Source organism: Penicillium pulvis (assembly GCF_028828015.1).
Source record: "Penicillium pulvis strain IBT 33274 chromosome Unknown contig_1_segment0_segment0, whole genome shotgun sequence".
Taxonomy (NCBI): Eukaryota; Fungi; Ascomycota; class Eurotiomycetes; order Eurotiales; family Aspergillaceae; genus Penicillium; species Penicillium pulvis.
This window is the reverse complement of record NW_026643074.1, coordinates 2267581-2290597: the sequence shown is the minus strand read 5'-3', so window position 1 is coordinate 2290597 and position 23017 is coordinate 2267581. Positions and strand designations below refer to the sequence as shown.

Sequence of the window (23017 nt, the reverse complement as noted above, 5' to 3'; positions counted from 1 at the left end):
CTTCCCCTTCTTTCCATCCTCGCTATTCCTTCCCTCTTAGCTTCTTCCCTCATCCCCATGTATGTTAGGGCTGGCGGATAAGATGGATATGGGTCCATTTTGTGCAATCTTGTAAAAGTAGGTGTAGTTGTATTTAGTATGGTATTTTTTACCCGCTTAGGCGCGACGTGAGATGTACGACAAACGATCCTCTCTACTGCGTGGAAGTTTTACGGATTCATACCTAGATGCTTAGATACTATGACGTCTAGTTTTATCGTCGAGCCGTATAATCCCATGGAACTTCATCTTGATCAACTCTATACTTCCTGACCTTAAGAAAGGTGGCGGGGTATTAGTCATCAACGGCCCACCTTAGGATTGCAATTTTTGGATGAAATCACTAGCGAATTAAAGAGAAGTTCAGGAATTGCCAGCGCTGCCAGTGCATTGCCTGTCTTCAAGATCAAAAGCTATCTGTCTCGAATACTGAGCAGGTGACGGTTGAGAGCAGCGTTTCACAAACATCAGAGTTTTGGACTCATCAAGTACACGGCCATCAAAACTCGATCATGGCATTCAGCTTTGGTTTCGCGGGAGATGACATCGATATGGATGATACTGATGTCAATGATACCCAAGATGTGTTTGTTCCTACTGGTATCAACAACTCGCTGCCTGAGTTGGTGAAGCCCTGTAAACATAATTTGGAGGAATGGGTGAGTCTCTACAATATCTACTTCTCTTCAAGCAAACTCCAATCTAATCAATTACAGCTCTCAATTCTTCCATCGCAAATATTCTACAACCAGCTTGCAATTAATGGCACACCCATTGTCATTGCGCGTCGAGAAATCATCGACATTCGCACACAGCTGATGGCGGAAGATACCGCAGATCATGAGAATGAAGAGCTGATCGCCGGCCTAGAAAAGGGTGATCTCAAGCCTAATTTCTATGAAGGTGGTTTCAAGACCTGGGAATGTTCTTTAGATCTTGCGAAGCTGATTGCCAATGAGACATCAATCATTGAGTCATTGGATGATTCACAGACAAACGTTCATATCATCGAGGTTCGTATCAAGAAAGCCTAGGGTCGATGCACACGTACCATACGTACTAACATATACAACAGCTTGGTTCGGGTACAGCGGTACCCTCATTGACTCTATTCGCTCATGTCCTGAGCAAAACAGAGTCTTCGGAGGGAGCTGCTCCACAACGAAAGATCCTGTTCACCTGTGCGGACTACAATGATGCCGTCCTGCGCCTGGTCACGCTACCAAATCTTCTGTTGACGTGGCACCATATCCGCCAACAGTCTTCTGCGGTGGTGCCAGACCAAGAACCCACCCCGGTGCAACCGGAAGAGGAACTTGACATTACGCCTGAACTGATCAATGAATTCAAGGATGACCTCACTCGGCGCGGAATTGTCCTCAACTTCATCTCGGGCGCTTGGTCCCCTGAGTTTGTTGGTATGGTTTTCGAAGCATGTGAGTCCCAAGAGTTCAAGACGGTGCTGCTTGCCAGTGAGACTATCTACTCGCCAGCGTCGTTGAAGGCTTTCTCCGAGACACTTCTTGAATTATTGCGCCGCTCGAGCACGTCTTCTGCGAAGAGCCGTGCGATGATTGCAGCTAAGAAGGTTTATTTCGGTGTCGGAGGTGGTGTAGATGAGTTCCTTGCGGTGCTCAAGGATGTCTCTGCAAGCGGACTAGCAGTTGAACAGAGGCTGGATGTGCAGTCGGAAGGTGTCGGCAGAGTGGTCTTAGAGGTCACACCTGCCAATTGACACTCAAAAAACAGAACATAGATGTCAGACAAAATATACCAATACAGTGTTTAGTTTTTTACTTCCTACAAAACTTGTGATTTCGAACAAATGGAATTCAAATGATCAGGTGCCGGATGAAACTTCCCAGTCCCGACGTATATGTACATGTTTTGCCTCTTCTCCAATTGCGCAGGTCTATTGCAGACCGCTAACTAACATAATAAGAAAATCGAATATTGTCGCTTAGATAGCCTCATCGTGGATGGAGGTCTCGCAACCCTGCATCCGTGCAATCCGAGACGCATCAATATCCTTGTTGCGCTGCTCGTAGTGAGCCACAACCTTGCTCAGATCCGCCTGCGAGCCGGGAGAAACGTTGAAGCGCGATCCGGAGTTCATCAGACTAAAAGAAACACAAAAATCAGTATCGATCCCGATCAACAAGAATATCCGTCACATACTCAGGCTGCATCAACTCATAGGCCTCGCGGGGTCCTTGACTCTGGAGCAGGTGGCGGTCCTCGGCGGCCTTCTCCAGCATAGCAGTGTGAATGGCATTGCGCTGCTCGAACGCCTCTTGCGAAGGAGTGTACTTGCTGATCAGGCCGGAAACCCAGGAGTCGGAGCCGGATTCCTTGGTCGACTTGGTGATGCGGTAGATAATGAACGCGGACGCGAAGCTGCCGACGGTCACGTAGAAGCTGGGCTATTCGGTGCATAATGCATGTTAGCGAGGTTACCCGTGCAATTGAGGTGCCAGTATCTCATCGGATCCCAGCATTGGCTGGCGGGGGTTGGAGGAGCTTACGCCGAAGCTTTCGTTCACGGGCTCAGCGTGGGCGTGGGATGAGCCGAAGCGGCGGGGAGGCTGCGAGCGCAGCAGCTGCCGCGACGAGGCAGCACAGCGTCTGGCGGCGAACATGGCTGGAGAGTAATTGACAAGAGTCGGTTGGTGATGACCCTTTCGGGAACCGTGATAGGATGAAGTTGCGCAGAAGACGAGGTCATGTGACAGTTACTATATTTGGACTAGTGTGCTGGCCTCACTAAGAAGTGAGATCACCACAACATCCAACCCAACCAAACCAACCTCCCTTTCAAGGCTGGCAATTGGACTCCCTGTTGTTTTGGTCCGGTTCTATTTTCATCATACCGCTGGTATTGTGGAGGCCGTGCAGCTGATGCAAGAACATGAGAACCGGGGAGCGTCTACATCCTGCCGGGGTTGTGTGGCTGTTGTCCGACTGGATGCCTCATTTATTTTCTCTTTCAAATCCCCCCTAACATACATGAAGTGGATCCCTAGATGCTAATACTCCCATAGTTCATACTGATACAGTTTAGTATTATCGGACTATACCTAATGAAAAAGCAGTGTCTGGCTATCGATTGAACATGTCAGCTTTGGGGGGCCATAGGGTCTCCACTATGCCCTGTTCCATCCACGCCCGAACTGGTTGATGCCCAATTGCCATGGCACACTACAATTGGGTCTCGCTTCGGTTCAAAATCGAATCCACGCTGTGCGTTCCCCATTGTAGGTGTGCCGATCATCGTTACGCTACCTTGTCAACCCGGTCGGCCTTGGGATGGGTACCAATATACCCACTAAGGTTCGGTCCGTGATGCGGCCTGACCACTGAGCGCTTCGTATTTCTGGTTGAATTTCTTTTTCTCTTTATTGTTTTTTTTCTTGTGTTATAATACTTTCTCATTAATTCAATTGCCTTTTTGTGGGAAACTCCCGAGGTCCATCCTAGCAGGTTATTTTACTCTATAATCGCCATATTCTGATCTGGACTTGCCCGAATTGTCTAAGTGCTGGAACGGGCAGCCTTGACTTCGTGGATCGCAATCATTTGTGCCCACTTGTTGTGTTGTGTGCTATTGATTCTCTGCCCGATTCTCATCCACGCCTTGACCCATTACACACCGCACTCCGGGACCCAGTTTACTCCTTTCTGTGTGCGGTCTTTTTGAGCTATATCTTGGAGCACACAGCACCTGCAAATGTACAGTCCAGACAGCCCCATGAATCGCCCGACTTGGATATCTACTTATCATCTGCAATCATTTCGTTTTTGAAACAGCCTTCCTATTGGAAACACGTCTAATCTGCCCATCACTAAAAAAGAACCTTGGGCGCCCATCACTCCATCACAATGGGAGCCGGTGGCAAGAAGGCGAAAGCCAAAGACAAGAGCAGCAAGGCTGCTACCAAACAGAAGAATAAGAAGACCAAGAGCCCAGAAGCTACAGATGATCAGACGACAACGGAAACCCCTACGCCTGGCAGCCCAGTCTTAGTCGTGCAAGATCAAGAACCTGTCGGCCAAGTACCGCAACCAGTACTTGAGCCAGCTTTACAGCTTGAACAGGCGGAGCAACCTGAGCAACTTGAACCACCCCAGCAACCTGAACACCTTGAGAGACCTTCAGTATTGGATTATTTAGAAGAGCCCTCTCCGGCAGAAACGCCACTCCCCCCTTCACCACCACCACAGGAAGAAGCAGTTGGCCATGCGGAACTTGAGCACATTGCCACACAGCCACTTGAAATTGACACAGATAAACAAGACGCCGTGAAAGACGAGTCATATGAAACTGAAACAACCCTGCCCAACAACGAAGAATCTCACGAGGCTGTCATTGAGGCCTCTATCGCTGAGGACCCTTTTGTCGAGACCTCTGTTGTCGAGACCCCTGTTACCGAGGCCCCTGGTATTCAGGCCCCTGTTATTGAGGTCCCTGTTATTGAGGCCGATGAGGGGTCTCTACCCAAAGAAGAGGGCATTCCTGTAATCGACGCCCCTCTTATCGAGGCTCCCGTCATAGAAGCCGCAGAGGAGTCTCTACCCAAGGAAGAGAGAATTCCTTCCGAGCCCGAGGAGCCACAGGAGCCCGAGGAGAGAACACCAATTACATCGACTCCATCTCCATCTGCTGCTTCATTTGTTCCATTCTCGCCCGTGCCAACCCAGATACCCTTGCCATCGCCTTCTCTGACCGAAGCACGGTATATGTCAAGTGCTTCGCCGGATAACAGCTATTATTACTCTGGATATTCTGCATCACCGGCGCTTGTTCCTTACGCTTCACAATACGCATCTGCATCCCCCTACGCCTCACCATACGCTTCTCCCTACGGTTCACCTTACGCCTCACCTTACGCCTCACCAGTGCCCAAAGTCAGCAGCCCTCTTGCTCGCTCTCATTACCCATATATGCCTCCCGTCATGTCGCCAACTGCAACTCCTCCACCACCTCTCGCCCCGGCAGCCCCAGTAGCTTCAGCAGCCCCTTCAATGGCATCAAGAGCACCATCAACCACTCACAGCTACGCAACGGCTACTCAGAACTACGGGACGGCTGCTCAAAACTACGGAGCGGCTGCTCAAAACTACGGAGCGGCTGTTCACTCCCCAGTCATGAGTTCGGCGAGCGTCGTTTCTCCATACACTCATCCAGCCTACCCTCACTACCCCTCGGAGGGCCACTCTATGCAGCGAAGCTATAGCATTAACGACCCATCACCATACGCTGCATCATTCCAGGCTATCCGCGATCTCGGCTTGGGTGGTACCAAACCAACAGAAAATGGTGCCCCATCTCCTCCAGACAGTGAGGCCGAGCATACAGAGCTTCTTCACCGAATTCAATCTGCCCTTCCTGACATCAACCGCCTTCTTCATGGCTTCAAAAACACCCATAGCAAACTCTCGAGCCGGGAGGCGGAGATGAAGCAGATTGGAGACCAACACGAGCAAGCTTTGCTGCACAAGGATTTCTATATTGAGGCACTGCAGGCTCAAATGAAAAAGACAGCCACCGAAAGTGCCGAGGAGTCTGCCAAGCTGAAGAACACCATCAACGAACTGCGCCTGGAACTGGGCAATCTGCAAGAAAAGAAGAAGGACCTTGAAGATGGCCTGGCTATACACCAGAAATCGAATGAGGAGCTCTCGCAGTCTAAGGTTGAACTTGAGGAGGAGATTGCCAAACTCAACACCACCATCCAGGAGAACCAAGATTCACATGCGAAAGAGATCGAGGCGCGCAAGGAGGAGCATCAGAATGCGCTTACGACTCAAAAGCAGGAGTTGACCGAGCTCTTTGAGGAGATCAAAAGCGAGGATGAGAAGGCGGCCAACGAGACTTTGGAGGCACGCGAAAAGGAACTCCTTGATCAACACGAGACTCAAAAGGGAAAGTGGGAGGCCGAGAAGGGACAGTTGCACGAGTCGCTCGAGGCGCACCGCACTGAACTCGAAGCCACCAATGGCGACTTGGCTTCTAAGGTCACTGAGCTTGAGTCTAAGAAGACTGAGCTCGAGTCTAAGGAGAACGAACTACAGGCCTGCCTAGGTGAACTTACATCGGTGCGCGATGAGGTGACATCCAAGTTGGCTGAGTTGGAGGCAAAGGAGAACGAGTTGGAGGAGGTCCGGACCAAGAATGCCCAAGAACTAGAGACACTCCAGCAAGGACATGCTGATGAACTGGGCTCTTTGCGAAGCACTCACGAAGAACAACTGGCCACTGCCGCAAAGGAATTGGATGACAAGATTGCTGCCATCCAGGCGCACCTCGATGCTAAGGAAAAGTCCTGGTCTGAGGAGCGTGTTGAGTTGGAGAAGCTGCTCTCCGAGAAAGAAAGCGAGCTGGCGAGCTCGGAGCGAGAGAAGGAGAAGTTGGAAGAGAATGGTCTAGTCAAGGAACAGCAACTTCAGCGTGCCGTTGATGGAATGCGAACCACCATTGATCATCTGGGTGACGACTGCGACCGGCTGAGAAAGACACTGCACAGCCTAGGTGAAGCGACCGATCTCAAGACCACCAAGGGCGATGAGTTCTTGTAAGTGAGCCTAGTCTCCGACTTCTCCTGTCTTTTTTTCATGATGATTACGATTACGATCATTTTATGTTCATGTTCATGTCTCTCATTTTCTCTCCTTTGTTCATACGCCGAGACCGACCTGATCCTCTCATTTCTTTCAATTCTCATTCTATAGAATCTCATGTTGATAACGTCATAAAATGTACTGGGTTCTAATAAGCTTCTTTGATCTCTAGTCAAGACTGTTTTACCCAGCTATCGCAGCTGATCCACGAGCTATCCAAAGAACACTTTTCTTACCTTCCCATTGATCCGCCCAAGGATATTCTCTCCAAGATCCCGTCTGAGCTGCCATCCTTCCTCGACAATACCCCAGCATCTCGCGAACTTCGTTGTGCCTATGTCGAGCATGTGGTATCCAAGACCATCACCTACCGCGTCTTCCAACCGTTCCTTTTCACCCTGGGTCGCCGATACGATAAGGCAGACACTTTCTTCCAAATGTTATCTATGGACATCCGTCGGAAGTCCGTCCGCCGCGAAGCCTTCTGGCGTCAGCAGACTCTCAAAGCAGCCTACACCACCTCCGATGCTAAGCAATCAATCAACGTGGCGGCGGCCGTGATCGTGGACGAAATCATCGACCACATCAAGCACTTCGCTGACCCCAAGCATCTGGATACACTCCTGACAGGCGTTCGCAAGATCGTGAAGCTGGCTGCTGAGACCTGGCGCCACGCTCGCGTCGAACGGGAGCTCGTTCTCGCCTCATTTCCCGCTCCGGATGCTGAGAGTGTCTCTAACGATGGATGGGACGAGTACGGTGTCCCGAACGTATCCAGCTCGGGACCAAAGGGAGATCCTGCCCGTCACGTTGTCCTCCGCACATTCCCGAGTGTAATGCGTGAGGCTGCTCATGAGGACTTTGCTAGTGGTGAACGAGCTAGTCCTTGCATCTACTCCCACGGTGCCCTGCTTTACTCGGACTCTCCGATCGTCTTGGCGCGTCTGCAAGAATTGGCGAAGAAGTCGACTGACACCTTGGTTGCTGATGAGCAAGTGCCGCTTCCTAAGACTCCCAAGGGTTCTCGAGAGAATCTGGCGGCTAGGATGGCTACTCTGACGGTTCAGTCGGCGCCGACTAGTCCGACTCTCAAGGGACAATTTTTGAAGACTTAGTTCCAGGATTTTGATTTTTCTTTGTCTTTCACCTTTTCGAGACTGCTTCGCTCTTTCTTCCTTTATTATGTGTCTTTTTATCTGTTTTAGCCATGTGATGTATTATTTGAGGTGTTTATTCTAGCGATTTGGCTCGATAGCATGTACTGGTGCGAGGATATATATAGCGTTTGATGAGATTTAGGAATTTTGTTTCTACCAGAAGTTGTATAGGACATGAGATATGATTGATCAACTTGGCATTTGCTTGTCGCTCTGGAACGTTATAGATATGTAGACCTCGGGATGGAATTATACTTTGACCACGCATGTGCGCCGTACCCTTGGGGGCGCTCAGCCCTGGAGAGTCAGGTCAAGCCTTAGCCGCCGTAAACATTTAAAGGCCAGCCCAAGCTCACACCCTGTAATGATTGTAGCCAATAAATGATCCATAGATGGTTTATGCGGTGAATGGAAGACCTAGAGCACGAGAATAGAACCCTCTCTGCAGGGCTGGTCGCTTCACTTTTATCCTCCTAGGTTGTCTGCTATTCTCCCGAAACATGATATCAAGGATCAAAGGCCCACATTCGATTTCGGGTCTAAACGTTCTTTTTTCTTTTCTATTCAGAAGTTTTAATAGTGGTAGTCATCGCGGTAGCCTAACATCTTAGGTGAGAACGTGAAAGTTAATCAAAGGGTGTCATTGTGGCTGCCTTTAGCGCTATCTCTTACGGATTATGATCCGCCTGCAAACCAAGAACGAAGAAAGACGGAGAATTTCCCCATGCTCCATGACTCGAAGTTGCCATAAGGCCTTTAATTTACTCCATTACGAGCTCAAACTCCTGAAGTTTTGTTCTGCTCCATATATTCTCTTTACTATAGTTTGACACCCCCTCTCTCTTCGGTGTTCGGGGTTCGGTGTTCGCGGGTTGGGCCATAAATCAGACATAGAGCCCTCTCAAACACACCAAGCAGAAAACCACGACTCACCACCCAGATCCGCATAACTTCTGAGAGTAGCGCAATCGAATCTGAACCTGATCCTCCCAACATGGACATATCATGCGTGGACGATGCTTCCTTCGGACCTATTGTGAAAGGGTGCCGGGGGGATTTTGATTTTACGCTTAAATTTGAGAAGATCGTTCTCTCCATACTGCCTTCCGTCATATTCATTGCTCTATCAATCCCCAGAGCCATCCATCTTGCTCGGAAAAGACGGACGGTCGATGGCACAGCCTTCCAGTGTGTTAAGCTTGTGAGATTTCCCTTGTCTACTGAGCAGTGATGCGCCTAGGCTAATATACTTGAATAACCTTGAAGGCAGCAGCAGGGATTTATACAGCCTTTCAGCTTTCTCTGCTCATTATTGGCAGCGTCCACCCTTTTGGATTGACTAAGCTATCTACCGCAGCTGGGGCGTTAAGTTTTGTTGCGGCGTTAGTTATCCCCATGTTGAGCTTTTTGGAGCATTCTCGTTCACCTAGGCCCTCAATCTTACTCAGTATCTTTCTTTCCTTGACTGTACTCTGTGATATTGTGCAGGTGCGCTCCCTGTGGCTACTGGTCCATAACACTGACGGGCTCAACTATGTGAAACTTTTCACTGTAGCCGTTGTCTGGAAGGCTGTTCTGGTCTGCCTCGAGTCAGTACACTGTCAAAGTTGGCTTGGATGGGACTGGAAATTACATAGCCCCGAAGAAGTCAATGGGCTTTATGGGCTCGGAACCTTCCTCTGGCTGACACCCCTTTTCATGTCGGGGTACAAAAAGGTTCTGAACTTATCGGACCTTTTCCCTCTAGACAAGAGTGTTTCGGTGGAGGCTCTGAAAACGTCATTTGCCCACAATATTAAGCACACTGGTTTCCAGGGAGACAAGAATGGCTTGACGAAAGCGCTCGCTCGCACTTTGGCAGTTCCCATTCTAATGCCAGTTGTTCCTCGCATCGCTATGCTAGGATTTACGATCTGCCAGCCCTTTCTCATTCAAGCAATCTTGGACTATCTCGAAGAACCCAGCAACAGCTTGACTGTCAATAAGGGCTACGGCTTGATTGGTGCCACAGTATTGGTTTACACAGGAATCCCATTCTCCACTGCTCTCTATTGGTATCTACACGAGCGAGCCTTATTCAAGACAAGAGCATGTTTGGCTTCTGCGATATATCGCCAGACAGTCCGGGCACATGCTTCCAATGCAGATGACGCAGCAGCTGTCACGCTTATGAGCACAGACGTTGAAAGGGTTAGAATGGGGTTGATGCAACTTCACGAGTTTTGGGCAACCCCAGTTCAGGTAGGTATCGCCTGTTGGCTACTCCAGCGGCAGCTTGGGACAGCATTTGTGGCCCCATTGGTCATCGTCTTCATTTGTGTCATTTCATCCAGCATCATTATACGTTTTGTTGGACCTAGCCAAACGACTTGGATGAAAAGTATTCAGAAGCGGGTCGGTCATACCGCAAACGTCATCGCTAACATGAAACATTTGAGAATCTCTGGGTTTACAAAGCCCGTGGAAGATACCATTCAGATGCTGCGTGTTGAGGAGTTAAAGACCGGGAGCAGATTTCGATCCTTTCTGGTGGGCTCCGTGGGTATTGGATTCTTACCCTTGCTCCTAGGTCCTGTTTTTACATTGGCCCTCACGTCACGCGAATTAAATGTCACGACAATCTACACCTCGGTCTCTTGGCTCCAGCTTCTCTCAACCCCATTGTCCGTGCTGTTTCAAACCGCCCCTCAGTTGATTGCAGCAATCTCGTGTATATCGAGAATACAGCTGTTTCTCGAGGAAGAGCCAAGAAAAGACTTCCGCCGACTGGCCGGGACATATGGATCGTCTGAGAAAGGGGATTCGGTTGGAAATTTGCCGTCAGTTGTTGAGGTCAAAGACGCAGGTTTTGGCTGGGACAAGAGTGCATTGACTCTGAAGAACATCGATTTTTCCTTGTCACAGGGGTTGACAATGGTTATTGGTCCCGTTGCCTGCGGAAAGTCAACATTGTGCAAAGCATTGCTGGGAGAAACACCTGTTGCATTCGGGGACACGTTTATACGAACCAAGTACCCCAATATTGGATTCTGCGATCAAATTCCCTTTCTACCCAACGAGCGGATCAAGGATACTATCATAGGTTTCTCGGACTTCGATGAGAAAAGATATGCCGCTGTCATTGAAGCAACCATGCTCTCTCGGGACCTTCTTCTTCTTCCTACAGGAGATCAAACAAAGATCGGTAGCGGTGGAATCTCTCTCAGTGGTGGACAGAAACAGCGTGTTGCACTTGCAAGAGCATTGTATCTCCAATGCGACATGCTTATTCTCGACGACCCTCTTGGTGGTCTCGACGCCACTACAGGAGAACGCATTTTTCATAATCTCTTTGGCCCTACAGGCATCCTCAGGGAAAGACAGGCAATTGTGGTACTTTCCACAAACGCCACTAGATATTTGCCATCAGCTGACTATATCATTGCGCTGGCAAATGATGGCACTATTGTGGAAAAAGGTCGATTCTGCGACCTCGTCACAAATGAACAATATGTCCACAGTCTCGGATTCCAGGTCGACGCGAAGGGTATTCGTGATCCAGCAGCAACCAAATTCCGACCTGAAATCAATGCTGAAGAGGAGTCACCTGAATCGCCTATTGTTGGCATCAATGAATGCACCGATAACACCGATAACAGCGAACTCAACAGGGCCATGGGTGACTGGTCTGTTTTTTCATACTACTGCAAAAGTATTCGCCCTTTTTGGGTGATCAGCTTCGTGGTATTTGGTATCCTTACCGGATTTCTGTTCAACTTCCCTACGATCTGGTTAGGTTATTGGAGTGCGGATTCTTTCAACCAGTCAAAATCTTTCTACGCCGGGATCTATGGTCTTTTCCAATGCCTCGCTTTGGTCTCAATTCTCAGTGAGGCATCCATTGGCCTGCTCATCATCATTCGCGATTCTGGGTCGCGTCTACACGAAGCAGCTTTGCGAACAGTGATTTCTGCCCCGCTGCGATTCTTCTCTCAGACGGACACAGGCATCATCACCAACTTATTTTCCCAGGACATGACACTTCTCGATGGGGAGCTTCCATTAGCTTTAATCAACACTTCGCTGGAGATCTGGATAGTGATAGGAAGTGCGGCAGTAGTCGCATCATCATCTGCCTATATCGCCATTGCGTATCCTTTCCTTCTATTGATCCTTTACGGGGTTCAAAGGTTTTACCTTCGAACATCTCGTCAGCTTCGGCTCTTAGATTTGGAGGCAAAGAGTCCGCTCTAGTATGAATATTGTTGCTGCAATATTATCAACGCTCGCTAATTCTTCTTCTGTAGCACGCATTTCCTGGATACAGTCAAGGGCTCAATGACCCTGCGTGCTTTCGGTTGGACAGAGGATTCCATCCTCTTCAACAATGTTCTTTTAGACACTTCACAGCGCCCAGCTTACCAGCTGGGCATGATACAGCGATGCTTGTCCTTCGTGCTCGACATAGTCGTGGCAGTTATTGCACTGCTAGTGGTCATTCTTGCTACTCAGCTTCGCCCCAGTACTGGCTTGACTGGTGCCAGTTTGGTGTCAATTATGAGCTTTGGTTCAACTCTGGCTTACCTGATACAGATGTATACGTCGTTGGAGACCTCAATTGGAGCTGTCTCCCGTATAAAGTCCTTAAGTGATAAAACCGCCCCAGAGGATTTACCCGGCGAGGATACCCAACCCTCTATCACATGGCCAGAGAGGGGCATCATCACAGTGAAGAACATCTCTGCATCCTATAGGTAAGTGTTCTCTATACGAATCGCAAGCACTAAGGCTGTGAGAGAAGATGTACTGAACCTGATTATACAGCGGTCCGGAATCAGCCGAGAACTCAGAACCGAGCAACCTTGCTCTCCGGGACCTCTCATTTACCATACCAGCGGGACAGAAAGTAGCAATCTGTGGAAGAACTGGAAGGTGAGTTTTTTTCTTTCCTGAGAAGCCCTCTTGGGGTCCACCCGCAGAAACTGGGTAGTGCGGATTGCTCACCCAACTACTTCATAGTGGAAAATCCTCCACCGTTCTCCTGCTGCTGCGTCTTTTAGACCCACTTTCTTCATGTACTGGGGAGCTCTCTATCGATGGCATCTCACTCTTGAAAATTGACCGCTCCACTTTACGCCAATGTATCATCGCGGTACCTCAAGATCCAACATTCTTCCCGGACCGCACTACCTTCAGAAAAAATCTCGACCCCTTCGACGCGGCAACAAACGACGAGTGCCACTCGGTCTTGAAGACAGTAGGGCTATGGCCCTTGGTGTCTGACCGCGGGGGACTCGAGGCCGGGCTCACCGCCGACATGCTTAGCCACGGTCAAAAGCAGCTATTCAATCTGGCAAGGGCAGTCTTACGCCGGCGAGTTCGTGCTCACCAAATCGATGCCGAAGTAGGGGATGCGTATATGGATGCATCTACCTCTGCACTTTCGGCATTGGGTGGCGGTGTTCTTATTCTCGATGAGGTCAATAGCAGTGTGGATGCTGAGACACAGAAGACCATGCGGGATATCATATGGAGCGAGTTTGAAGGATACACAGTGATCATGGTCAGCCACCGACTTGATATTGTTATGGAGTTTGACAAGGTTCTGGTCATGGATGGTGGCAGGCTCGTGGAAGAGGGTTCGCCGAGGGAGTTGATCAAGGAAGAAAGGAGCTGGTTCAAAGACCTATGGATGGCTGGGAAAGAGTGAAAAGTTGTTGCTGGAAGATCGTAAATAGGAAGTTTTGCTTACGGACCTAGGATACCAGACTCCAATCTAGTTCATGGCCTTGGCTACTTTGACGTTTACATTGTCATCACTTTCACTCCCTTCTGCAAGCCCTGCAATGTTTGCATCGGTTTGCTCTTTTGGACCGGTGCCACCTTGACCTTCTCATCATCACCTCCCCCCTTTCTCACCATTTTCGCCAACTTCGCGCTCGCGCCTTTCTCGCATCTTTCAGATTTGTCCCATTATGGGTGAACAGGTAAGTTTACTTCTCTGTTATACACAATGATGCCCCCTCCCATTTCTCTCTTGTCTGTCTTTGTTGTCTGGGCCTACTTTATGAGTTCATAATTCTTTTTAAAAATTTACTAATGAGTTTCTCAGAAGAGCAACAACACCCCTGAGAAAGATGACGCCCCCGCCCCCACTGATGATAAAAGCGCTGTTCGCAAGGGTTCCCGTCAATCTCTTACTTCCTGCGCCTGTGGCCGTCCAGGCCATAAAAGGACTGACCTTCACTGTCATTTACAACAGATGAGATCAAACTAAGAGTACCGCATTGCCGACCTTGAGGGGTATATTGCCTTGTTAAAGTCCCACGTGACTTTCACCTTGCAGATAGATATTTATCAACACGAAACCGATGAAAGTATAGAAGTTAATTTATACCCATGTAGACAGACGCCGTCATCTTGCATTCAACTCCCGGAGGCCGGCGTCGCCATTCCCCCAGCCTTCCCCCCCCTGCCGCCCCTCGCCGGACCGGTACCACTCATACAGGAGTGGTTGGGCCCGTGGAGATTACAATGCTCCCCGCAATAGCGCTGTGGCAGGCCTTTATCGTCCGGTGTTCTCTTCTTGTTTTGTATACTTCGATACTGTAAAGTTAATATGACCGACCCATGATCTTCATTCTCCACAGTGAACCCTCCACCTTTTGAAATGCCCAGAGATAACCAGGCAGCTTCGTCGTCTGCAATCAATTATTCACTTTAATTTTATTCTAGGGAGAAAGACAGCTCGGTTCATGTTACTCCTTCAATCATCTATACATTCTAGGGTAGCCTGTAAGCGAGTACGTGAGGATTCGGTGATAACAATGATTATATAGGTAACTTGGTTAACTCATTGTTCAGAGAAGATCAGAATTATATAATCCGTGCTCAGTTCTACAACTAAGAGAAACCTTGATTCATTCTGACTGTACTCAGCACTATAGCTCAATTAACATTTAGACACAATGTGAAACATCGCCTATGACGTCTTGAGACCCTAACTCCCCACGGCACCGCACGTGATTTCTTTTCCACAAGAACCATGGATTAGAATAAACCTTGTAAAACTATAGGAAATTTATTCTTAACAAGACACCATTCTGCAAGCTGAAGAATCTTCAAGAAACAAAGAACAAACAGGGGGGGGGGGCCAAAAGGACAAGAATAGCGCATGTCAGGTGTGGCTCGGGCGCCATGTGCGTACAGCCTCACCAGACTGCGTTAGGAATGCAAAGAATGCCTTGTATGAATCATAGAATATACTTGTTGAACTTTTATGCCCTAGGAAGAATATTTATAAAAGCCTCTCTATCTCATATATCAAGTTGATACAACTTGAATATCGCCAGCTGAGTCCTCGAATGTTACAAGCGGCAAGCAGCAGCGCTAAATGAGGCTCACAGTGGAGCATACAAGGCTGACCTCCCCTCAATCCTATCGCTTTCCTTTCCCCTCGCATGGGCGCTAATGCCATTTTGCTTTCCCTCTTCCTTGAATCTTTTGAACTTTTCATTTAAATTCTTCACCCTTTTAGAGTCTTCATCCTCTTCAAAGTCTTGACACATTCCATCTTTCCGCTCTCACCTTTCCGCCCCCAATCCTCTCTTCTGTTCTTTACCCTCCGCTCCAGTTACACTCGGACCTGTCAGCGTGCATACCATTCTATCCTTGGTCTCAGCTCTGTTACTTGGGGAGGGAGAAAAAGAGAAACGACTGAAATATTCTCGCATATTGATCATCGATGCCCGCCAATATATATAACAGTTCTAAACTTGCGTCTAACAACTTGCACCCATTCAATGCTTTCCCCGCTTCTCGTCCAATCTCGCCTCTATCTGAAGGCGCCTCCCCTGACTCGTTTCTCTCTGCATGGGCCAAAAGGTCCGCCCGCCATTCCTTGAAAATGGAGCGCACCCCGCACAACAGACCCATGGCCGTCTTGCCGGAATTGAATACCCAGGATCCATATCTGTCGGTGTCGTCTGACCAAGAGGAACTTGATTTTCAAGCATTTGCTCTCCGCTTGACACCTGTGGGGGGCAGTCCAAACCATGCCAGTCCCTCTCCGATCGGAGAAAATGATGCTCTGAGCGCGGGCCCCACTATCCAAACGAACTACTGGCCCGCGGGCAATGACAACCCCAGTTCCTGTGCGTCTCCTGATTCAGGTGGTTTTCTGGACCCATCCAATATTGAGTTGAATGGGCCCAACTGGCAGGATCAAAGGTCATACCATGTGGAGACAACTGCGCCGGTTGCCCAGGAACAGTGGCCATCGGCTGTAGCCGATGTGCCTCCTCAACAATGGCTCAACGCAGAGCCAACTATCCCGAGCCCTCTTTCCATTCAAGATCACGCGACAGCACATAACCATGCGCCGAACCAGGGCTCGCTGGCTAATGCCGATCAACGTTACGGGCCAGCCGAACTGACTGTCACGACCGAGTATGTCCCAGGAAACGGCTTGGTGTCAGCTTCGACCATTCGGGGGAGAAGTCCGCTAAGGAGCCCTATTGGCATCACTGTGGAGAGCGTGTCGCGTGGAGATTCACCTGTTGCGGGGAACCTTGGGCACAGTAGACGCCCGAGCCGATCGTCGATGCATCTCTCACCAGGTGGTATGTCCAGCGATTCAGAAGATGATGGCCACGTCGATGATGACCATCGATCCGTCTCGTCCCTTTCTGTCGCACGAACCAATGATGGAAAATGGATCCGGAGCCCCACGACTGGTTATGGCGGCCTAGCGCCTTCCTCTCGAGGGGATGAATACATACAGAGCCCCAACGATCTCAAGGGACAGCGCGAACGCGACCAGAAAAACCAGCATATCACCCTCTGGTTAAGTGCCGCCAGCACAGGATCAGACGGCGATCAACCTCCTACCCCTCCTCCCCAAAGAAGGCATACGAGTAATAGACTGCGGGCAAGGAGTACTGGAGACAAGCCTCTTCAGCAAGAAGACTATTTCAGTCTGAAATCTCATGGTGGCAACATGACCCCTGGACCTGGGGTCTTGGTCCATGAAAGCGAGGGCAGCGATGATGACGGTGATGATATTTCTAGCGTCAAGTCCGGTGCCTCTGCTTCTGGTTCGCCTCCAGCTGATGTCAACGAGCCCGGTCGATATGACAGCTCCACACCTGAATGCTATGCTTCACTCGGGTCGACCGGCCCCACTGAGAGCTTTTGTCTCCATCCTTGGCAAGATTGTTCACGCGATGCAACGCAGAGAAAGGAGGCCATGCAACCGGGCAGCTCTACTGCGGCGATGATTGCGTTTGAAAAGCGGGCGAAGGATATCGAAACCGCGTCGTTGGCGGCGACTGTGGATAATAACAGTATATTTCATGTCAGATCAGCGTTTACGGAGATGAGCATTACTGCCGAGCCGAAGCCTAAAGAGAGCGTGGGCACTCTCTTCCAGCGTTCCTTCTTGACAGCAACCTCGAAACTGAAGCGTCAAGCGTCGGATTTCTCGATTGCCAATGCCAATACCAGTGCCCAGTCTAATAGCTCTGATGTACCGCAGCGAAAAGAGAGTCACTCACACCGTCATCGGCTAAGTTTATCAGGAAGGCAACATGGCCGCGCCCCAAGCGTGACAAATGCTTTCTTCTCGATGAGCGGACAGATGGCAGCGATTGGAGGAAACAATGCAGTCCATGCCGTCTCGCCAAGTACCGACGTGACCTTGAAGGGTAATCCAATGAAGGGTCGTGGTCGAAGTCGAAGTGAGGTCCCGCGACCTGTTAATGGGTTGATGGCTCTGATGACCACCCATGGTGGGCCCCCTGTTGCCAATTTCTTGTCTTCGCCAAGGACCTCGACCGAGACTGAACATGTGCGAGGCAATGATGTCGCCGACTTTAACAACATGGTCGCTAAGGATGAAGATGATGATGAGGACCACATGGATGTAGCGGATGATAAAGGACTTGTTATGGAATTCCCGCTGGTGTCACGCTTGCCAGTGCCAACGCTTGAAGGGTTTAAGCAACAGATCATGGATCTGAACCCACGACTCAAGCCTGCTCTGATCGAACGATTTGCACGTGAACAAGTGAATCGGTATGAGAGACTGGTGAAATTACAACGGGATCACGCAGCTGCCGTTACCAATCGTAAATGCAAATCAGATAACTTTTGCTTTGCTTTGGGAGGCAAGGCAGAGTTGCTGGAACAGCGCAAAGCGTCCACCTCTGTGGAAGCTGGGCAAACCCAATTTCTCATCACGGAATCAATCAATGGCGGGTCATATGTGGTAACAGAAGGCTCCCCCACTCCGGCTCAATTCCCGGCGGGTGTGCCCATCCCACCCGTTAGCCGCCTGCCTGCCAAATTCGAGTGCTCTATCTGTTATGATGTGAAGAAGGTCCATAAGCCGTCAGACTGGTCCAAGCACGTTCAAGAGGATCTGCAGCCGTTCACGTGCAGCTTTCCCGATTGCACCGAGCCCAAGTCATTCAAGCGTAAAGCAGACTGGGTCCGACATGAAAACGAGAAGCACCGACAATTAGAGTGGTGGGACTGTTCGAGATGTGACCATACCTGCTATCGGAAAGACAACTTTGTCCAACACTTGGTTCGGGAGCACAAGATGCCTGATCCCAAGGTGAAGAAGGGCACAGGGGGTGCTGAGGAGCAGTTCAGCCGTGACCGGCTAGCGAAGCTGCTCGACGAGTGCAGGCACGAGACAACAAAAACGTCGCAATCGGAGCCCTGTCAATTCTGCGGGAACATCCTTGGCAACTGGAAAAAGCTAACGGTGCACCTGGGGAAACACATGGAGCAGTTGGCAATGCCTGTTCTAGAACTTGCCAAACAGAGCGCCGCCACCCCTAGCCCAGCCGCCCCTGCAGGAGTGTCTAGTGGGTCTGCCGAAACATACCCCCCTCTTTCTGCACCGTTTCACAGACATCAGAATACTGCAGGGGCGACGCTTCCCACTCCGCAATATCTCACTAGCAAGACTAGCCCTCCTGTCAACGCAAGCATTCCTTACGATATGTCACTTCTTGGCTATCCTTCTACTATCTCGGGCACCATCCTTTCGACAGAACCCGAACCGATTGCCGACACTTTCCCGGGTGATCAGTGTTCCTACATCAGCCCGCTTGACCAAGCCACGCTCCACCCGCCGTCGGCCCAGACCCACCTCCCGCATCATCAAAACTCAGTGACGTACCCACCACCATACAATGCGATCCACCAGCCAAGAACACCCGACGTGAACGCTTCTGTAATGCCGTCTTACCAGCTTCCTCAGAGCTCACTATACCCCGCACAGGCAAGCTACCCGCCATACCAGCATATGGCCCCAACTTCACCCTACCATGGTTCCTATACGAACAGCTATTCCTCACAAATGTGAATGATGATGTGTGCCCAATGTCTTGATTTCTTTTATTGTTTTGTTTTTGCTTTTTGACTTGAACCTCGCATTTCTGACAGTATACGTGTATACCCCTTCTGTCGATTTTTACTGTCGGTTAATTGCAGTATGTACGTCACGCCAATGGATGTGCATGAAAGGGATGGGAATTTGCTTTTCTTTTTTCTTTCCCAGTGATCTTTTTCCTCTCCATGGTCTTTTCTATAGTTCCCTTTTTTCTCGTTCCTTTTTATTTTTTATTTTTTTCTCGGCCTCGTTCTTATCTCTTACCGTGCCTTTCAGCCCCCCCCCCCCACTTAGAACAATGGTGGCCATGCGAGTGTTGAACTATTGCATGAATGGAATGACCCGATAATCGGATTTTATGTACATATTTTGAGCTGGGGAATTCTGTCTCAGACGCGTTGAGCCATGTGCATCGCATATGAGAGATCATATCCGGCTTTACCGGCGTTTTCCCCCGATGCATCCCCCCTTCTAAAAAGGGGGATTGCTCATCCTTATCAAGGGATAAACACTCCCTAGCAACGCGTGGTCATGTCAAGGTGTTTCAAGTCGAAACCTTCGCTACCTTTTGCCATGCGCTCTTTTCCGTATCCCTTGACGGCATGGCAATCATGGCGAACAAGTGACAAGTGGATGAGATCGGCCCTGTCACCACCCGATCCGGTACCCTTGCATTTCCAAATCCATTAGCGACTAGTATTTCGATCCAAAGCAGATCGCTTAACCAGGGAGGGAAAGCTGAGAGCACCAAAAACAAAAAACAAAAAACAAAAAAAACAAGTATGTACAGGTAACGGGCGAGGACTAAAAAGCATGGAACCATGTCGGGAACGTGTGTAGATCGGCAAAAGTAGTCTATAGCCTTGTCAGGCATGATCTGCCCGGGTGAACCCCCCCACACTCACCCCGGGGCTGTGCAAATCCGCAAATCAAGGGATGTGCATTCCACGGTTTGTCTTACTTAGGCCTTCCCTCATTCCTATCCCTTCGAGTCCGCGTGGTTGATGGTTTACACCGGCTCGGGGCGAGTGGATCTCTCGTGGTTGCGTGTTGTTTTTTCTGATTCTTTTTCGCGTGCATGAATGTGCTGCACCTCGTTTTTTTTGATTTTTGATTTTCCCATTTCGAAAGAGGGGTGTGCGCTTGCGTTTCCCATTTAACCCTGCCATCCCGGCCTGTTTTCTCTTTTGGATCTTGTATTCTCGTTGGATTGGTTGATAGTTGGCTTATATATTGGGGTTTCGATATTCTTCACCCGGGTGTTCGATCTATAACCCCGAACCCACTCACCCGCTCATCAGCTGGTCTACACTATGGAGGTTAGTCCTTCCCGCTTGCGGCTTACTCTTTGTTTTTACCTATGTTTCTTTTTATCTGGAAGTTTCTCCCAACTAACTTCTGTAACTTTTTTTTCTTTCTGTAGGATATTCGTTGGAGTGATTCTAGTGACGTCCTTCAGGACATTATGGTCAACTCTGTCGGCAACCGACAAGATCTATCGGACTTTCGGTCAAATTTAGCTCTGGGAGACTCAGCCCCAAATCCTCTGCTAGATTTACACTTGACTCCCGATCTGGCCTCGCTCGATTCAACCAGTCATCCTGCCTTTCTGAACCAGTGGCCCTCCGCTGGATCCCAGGACTTTTACTACCAAAACTACCCCGCCTCTAGGTTCGGTGCGGACCAGGATGCGTGGAACCCGTTGCTAGCTGCTGGTGTTCCTCCTTCCTCGACTGGCTCCCATATGCACATGCCCGATGCTGACTGTGCTTTCCCGAAACCCCACTATAGAACCCCATCTGAGGCTGGTAGTCAGTACATGGGGAGTTTGCACTCGGCGGACTCGGGGTATGGGAGTAATAACGGGGCTCACTCAGCTATTCCAACATCTTATGTGGATTCGTTGTCGAGTCCACAGATTGGTGCCAAGGAGCATGCTTTTGCCGAGCCCACGCCATTCTTTGACCAGTCTCGAATGGCTGGTCCCGGGTTTGCGCAGCACTTTAACGAGTCATTATTCGATGCTTCAGTCAAGTGCGATCACCCAGCTTGCTCCTGGGTTGGCAAGTGTCCATCTGATAAGAGGTATGCACACCATCGTGGGCTTGGTTTGGATGTGTGCTCATGCTATATGTTCTAGGAAACACGAGGCTCGTCATCGAAAACTATTTAGATGTGATGAACCTAACTGCCCTCGCAAAGAGGGGTTCGGCACTATCAATGATCTGGCCCGCCACAAGAAATGTGTTCACAACAAGGAGCCTGAACGAGGGCCGAAGATGATGTACCTCTGCTATGGAAAGAACTGTCCTCGTCCCAACAAGAGATGGCCGAGACTAGACAACTTCAAGCAGCACCTTAGTCGGATGCATGCCGAGGAAGATGGAGAGAAACTCCTGAGGAGGTAAGTCCTACATTCTCTTCCCTTTCTTATATGCTCAGCCCAGCTAAATTTCCCTTAGGTCCATGGAGTGGCATGAGAGTGTCACTTGTCGTCGACCGGACCCCAAACTCGAGGATACCAGCTCAGTAGATTCAATGATCGACACACAAGATCATATGTCTACTCACTCTGGCGATATGGATATGGAATCCGATGAGACCTTGAACCACGCACAAAATAATATCGACTATCTCTACTCCCGGATGGCAACCCCCAGACCAGTCTCCAGCAATCCACCCTCCGAGATCAGTTTTTCAGATTCCCAATCACAATTTCAATCTTTGGGATCCATAAGCCTTGACGCATCACCTGTACAGGATGGAACCGATCCTGCGACAGAACACAGACAAATCAAGTCGGAGCCATTTGTTACCGACGCAGCTGATAATCTTATCAACGCAATGACCAGGATGATGAACAGCCGTGTACGCAAAGCCCAAAATAATGACGAGGGAATTGAAGTCGAATGCGATGCTACTCTCTCCCTACCTCAGCGACAGATGCTACAGAAGGTGCTTTCAGTAGCCCTAGAACGGCTCTCAGATGAAGCTCCAGCAGTCCCAGAGTCCACAGATGAAAAGCAGGGCTGGTTTCAATGTGATATCTGCTCAAAGCGTACCCGACTACGTTGCGAAATGAAGTGAGTTCACAGCCCCCACATTCGTTGCAGTCTAGTCCTGACAATTCCAGAAAACACCAGAAACGTCACGAGCGACCTTACGGTTGCACATTTCCCCACTGTGCCAAGTCCTTCGGCAGCAAGGCTGACTGGAAGCGCCATGAGACATCACAACACCTCCACCTCCCAAGCTGGCTCTGCGCCTTCCACGACCACTCCAAGGGTGAATCGTGTGGACGCATCTTTTACCGCCAGGAAACATATTCCCAGCACCTGACTCAGCAACACCGGATCCCTAAAACCAGGTTAAAGACCTCTCTTGCCGCAACTCGTCTTGATCTGGCCGAACAATCTCACTTCTGGTGTGGTCTCTGCAGCCGCACTATCCCGCTACAGAGCACCGGATCCACAGCCCTTGATGAGCGGTTCAATCATATTGATATTGAGCATTTCAAGAAGGGTGAGCGAGGCCATAATTGGATCTTCCCGGAGTACAGAGAGTCGGCCGTCCTGCCTGGTGCTGGATCTAGTGTTGCTAGTGCGAAGGCTGCTGGGTCACCCTTGGAATCGGAGGTATATAATCGCAAGCGCAAGCACACTGGTGCGCATTCGCTGTCGGACAGAGTAGATTGATTCTATTTCGTTTATATTGAATCTTTGTATTATGTGATGTCTCATCGTCATTTATGTATCAGCAAGCCCCAGGTTGGGTATCGGATATCAAAATAGAATTGAATATCAAAACAGATTTTTATCCG

At 49.6% G+C, this 23017-nt stretch overlaps 6 protein-coding genes across 6 annotated transcripts; 5 read left to right on the top strand and 1 right to left on the bottom strand.

Moving 5' to 3' along the window:
- Nucleotides 1-551: 551 nt before the first annotated feature.
- Nucleotides 552-1774, top strand: N7503_003800 (protein-histidine N-methyltransferase; the record flags this gene model as incomplete). Its single annotated transcript, XM_057063347.1, has 3 exons — nucleotides 552-698; nucleotides 756-1052; nucleotides 1115-1774. The coding sequence occupies 3 exons, from the start codon at nucleotides 552-554 to the stop codon at nucleotides 1772-1774; spliced, it is 1104 nt and encodes a 367-aa protein (XP_056924262.1).
- Nucleotides 1775-1999: 225 nt separating this feature from the next.
- On the bottom strand, nucleotides 2000-2678 carry N7503_003799 (putative NADH-ubiquinone oxidoreductase 178 kDa subunit; the record flags this gene model as incomplete). The annotated part of the gene is made up of 3 exons (XM_057063346.1): nucleotides 2000-2159; nucleotides 2218-2462; nucleotides 2565-2678. 3 exons carry the CDS (start codon nucleotides 2676-2678, stop codon nucleotides 2000-2002), a joined length of 519 nt encoding a protein of 172 aa, XP_056924261.1.
- A 1240-nt stretch (nucleotides 2679-3918) lies between these two features.
- N7503_003798 (uncharacterized protein) lies at nucleotides 3919-7772 on the top strand (the record flags this gene model as incomplete). Its single annotated transcript, XM_057063345.1, has 2 exons — nucleotides 3919-6611; nucleotides 6830-7772. 2 exons carry the CDS (start codon nucleotides 3919-3921, stop codon nucleotides 7770-7772), a joined length of 3636 nt encoding a protein of 1211 aa, XP_056924260.1.
- Nucleotides 7773-8754: 982 nt separating this feature from the next.
- On the top strand, nucleotides 8755-13503 carry N7503_003797 (uncharacterized protein; the record flags this gene model as incomplete). Its single annotated transcript, XM_057063344.1, has 5 exons — nucleotides 8755-9015; nucleotides 9081-12046; nucleotides 12101-12547; nucleotides 12618-12725; nucleotides 12813-13503. Coding segments are annotated over 5 exons (4473 nt in total), but the record flags the coding sequence as incomplete, so codon positions are not given.
- A 2034-nt stretch (nucleotides 13504-15537) lies between these two features.
- Nucleotides 15538-19170, top strand: N7503_003796 (putative C2H2 finger domain protein; the record flags this gene model as incomplete). Its single annotated transcript, XM_057063343.1, has 1 exon — nucleotides 15538-19170. One exon carries the CDS (start codon nucleotides 15538-15540, stop codon nucleotides 19168-19170), a length of 3633 nt encoding a protein of 1210 aa, XP_056924258.1.
- Nucleotides 19171-20510: 1340 nt separating this feature from the next.
- On the top strand, nucleotides 20511-22892 carry N7503_003795 (putative C2H2 finger domain protein; the record flags this gene model as incomplete). The annotated part of the gene is made up of 5 exons (XM_057063342.1): nucleotides 20511-20516; nucleotides 20621-21282; nucleotides 21338-21601; nucleotides 21660-22280; nucleotides 22331-22892. 5 exons carry the CDS (start codon nucleotides 20511-20513, stop codon nucleotides 22890-22892), a joined length of 2115 nt encoding a protein of 704 aa, XP_056924257.1.
- Nucleotides 22893-23017: the final 125 nt, after the last annotated feature.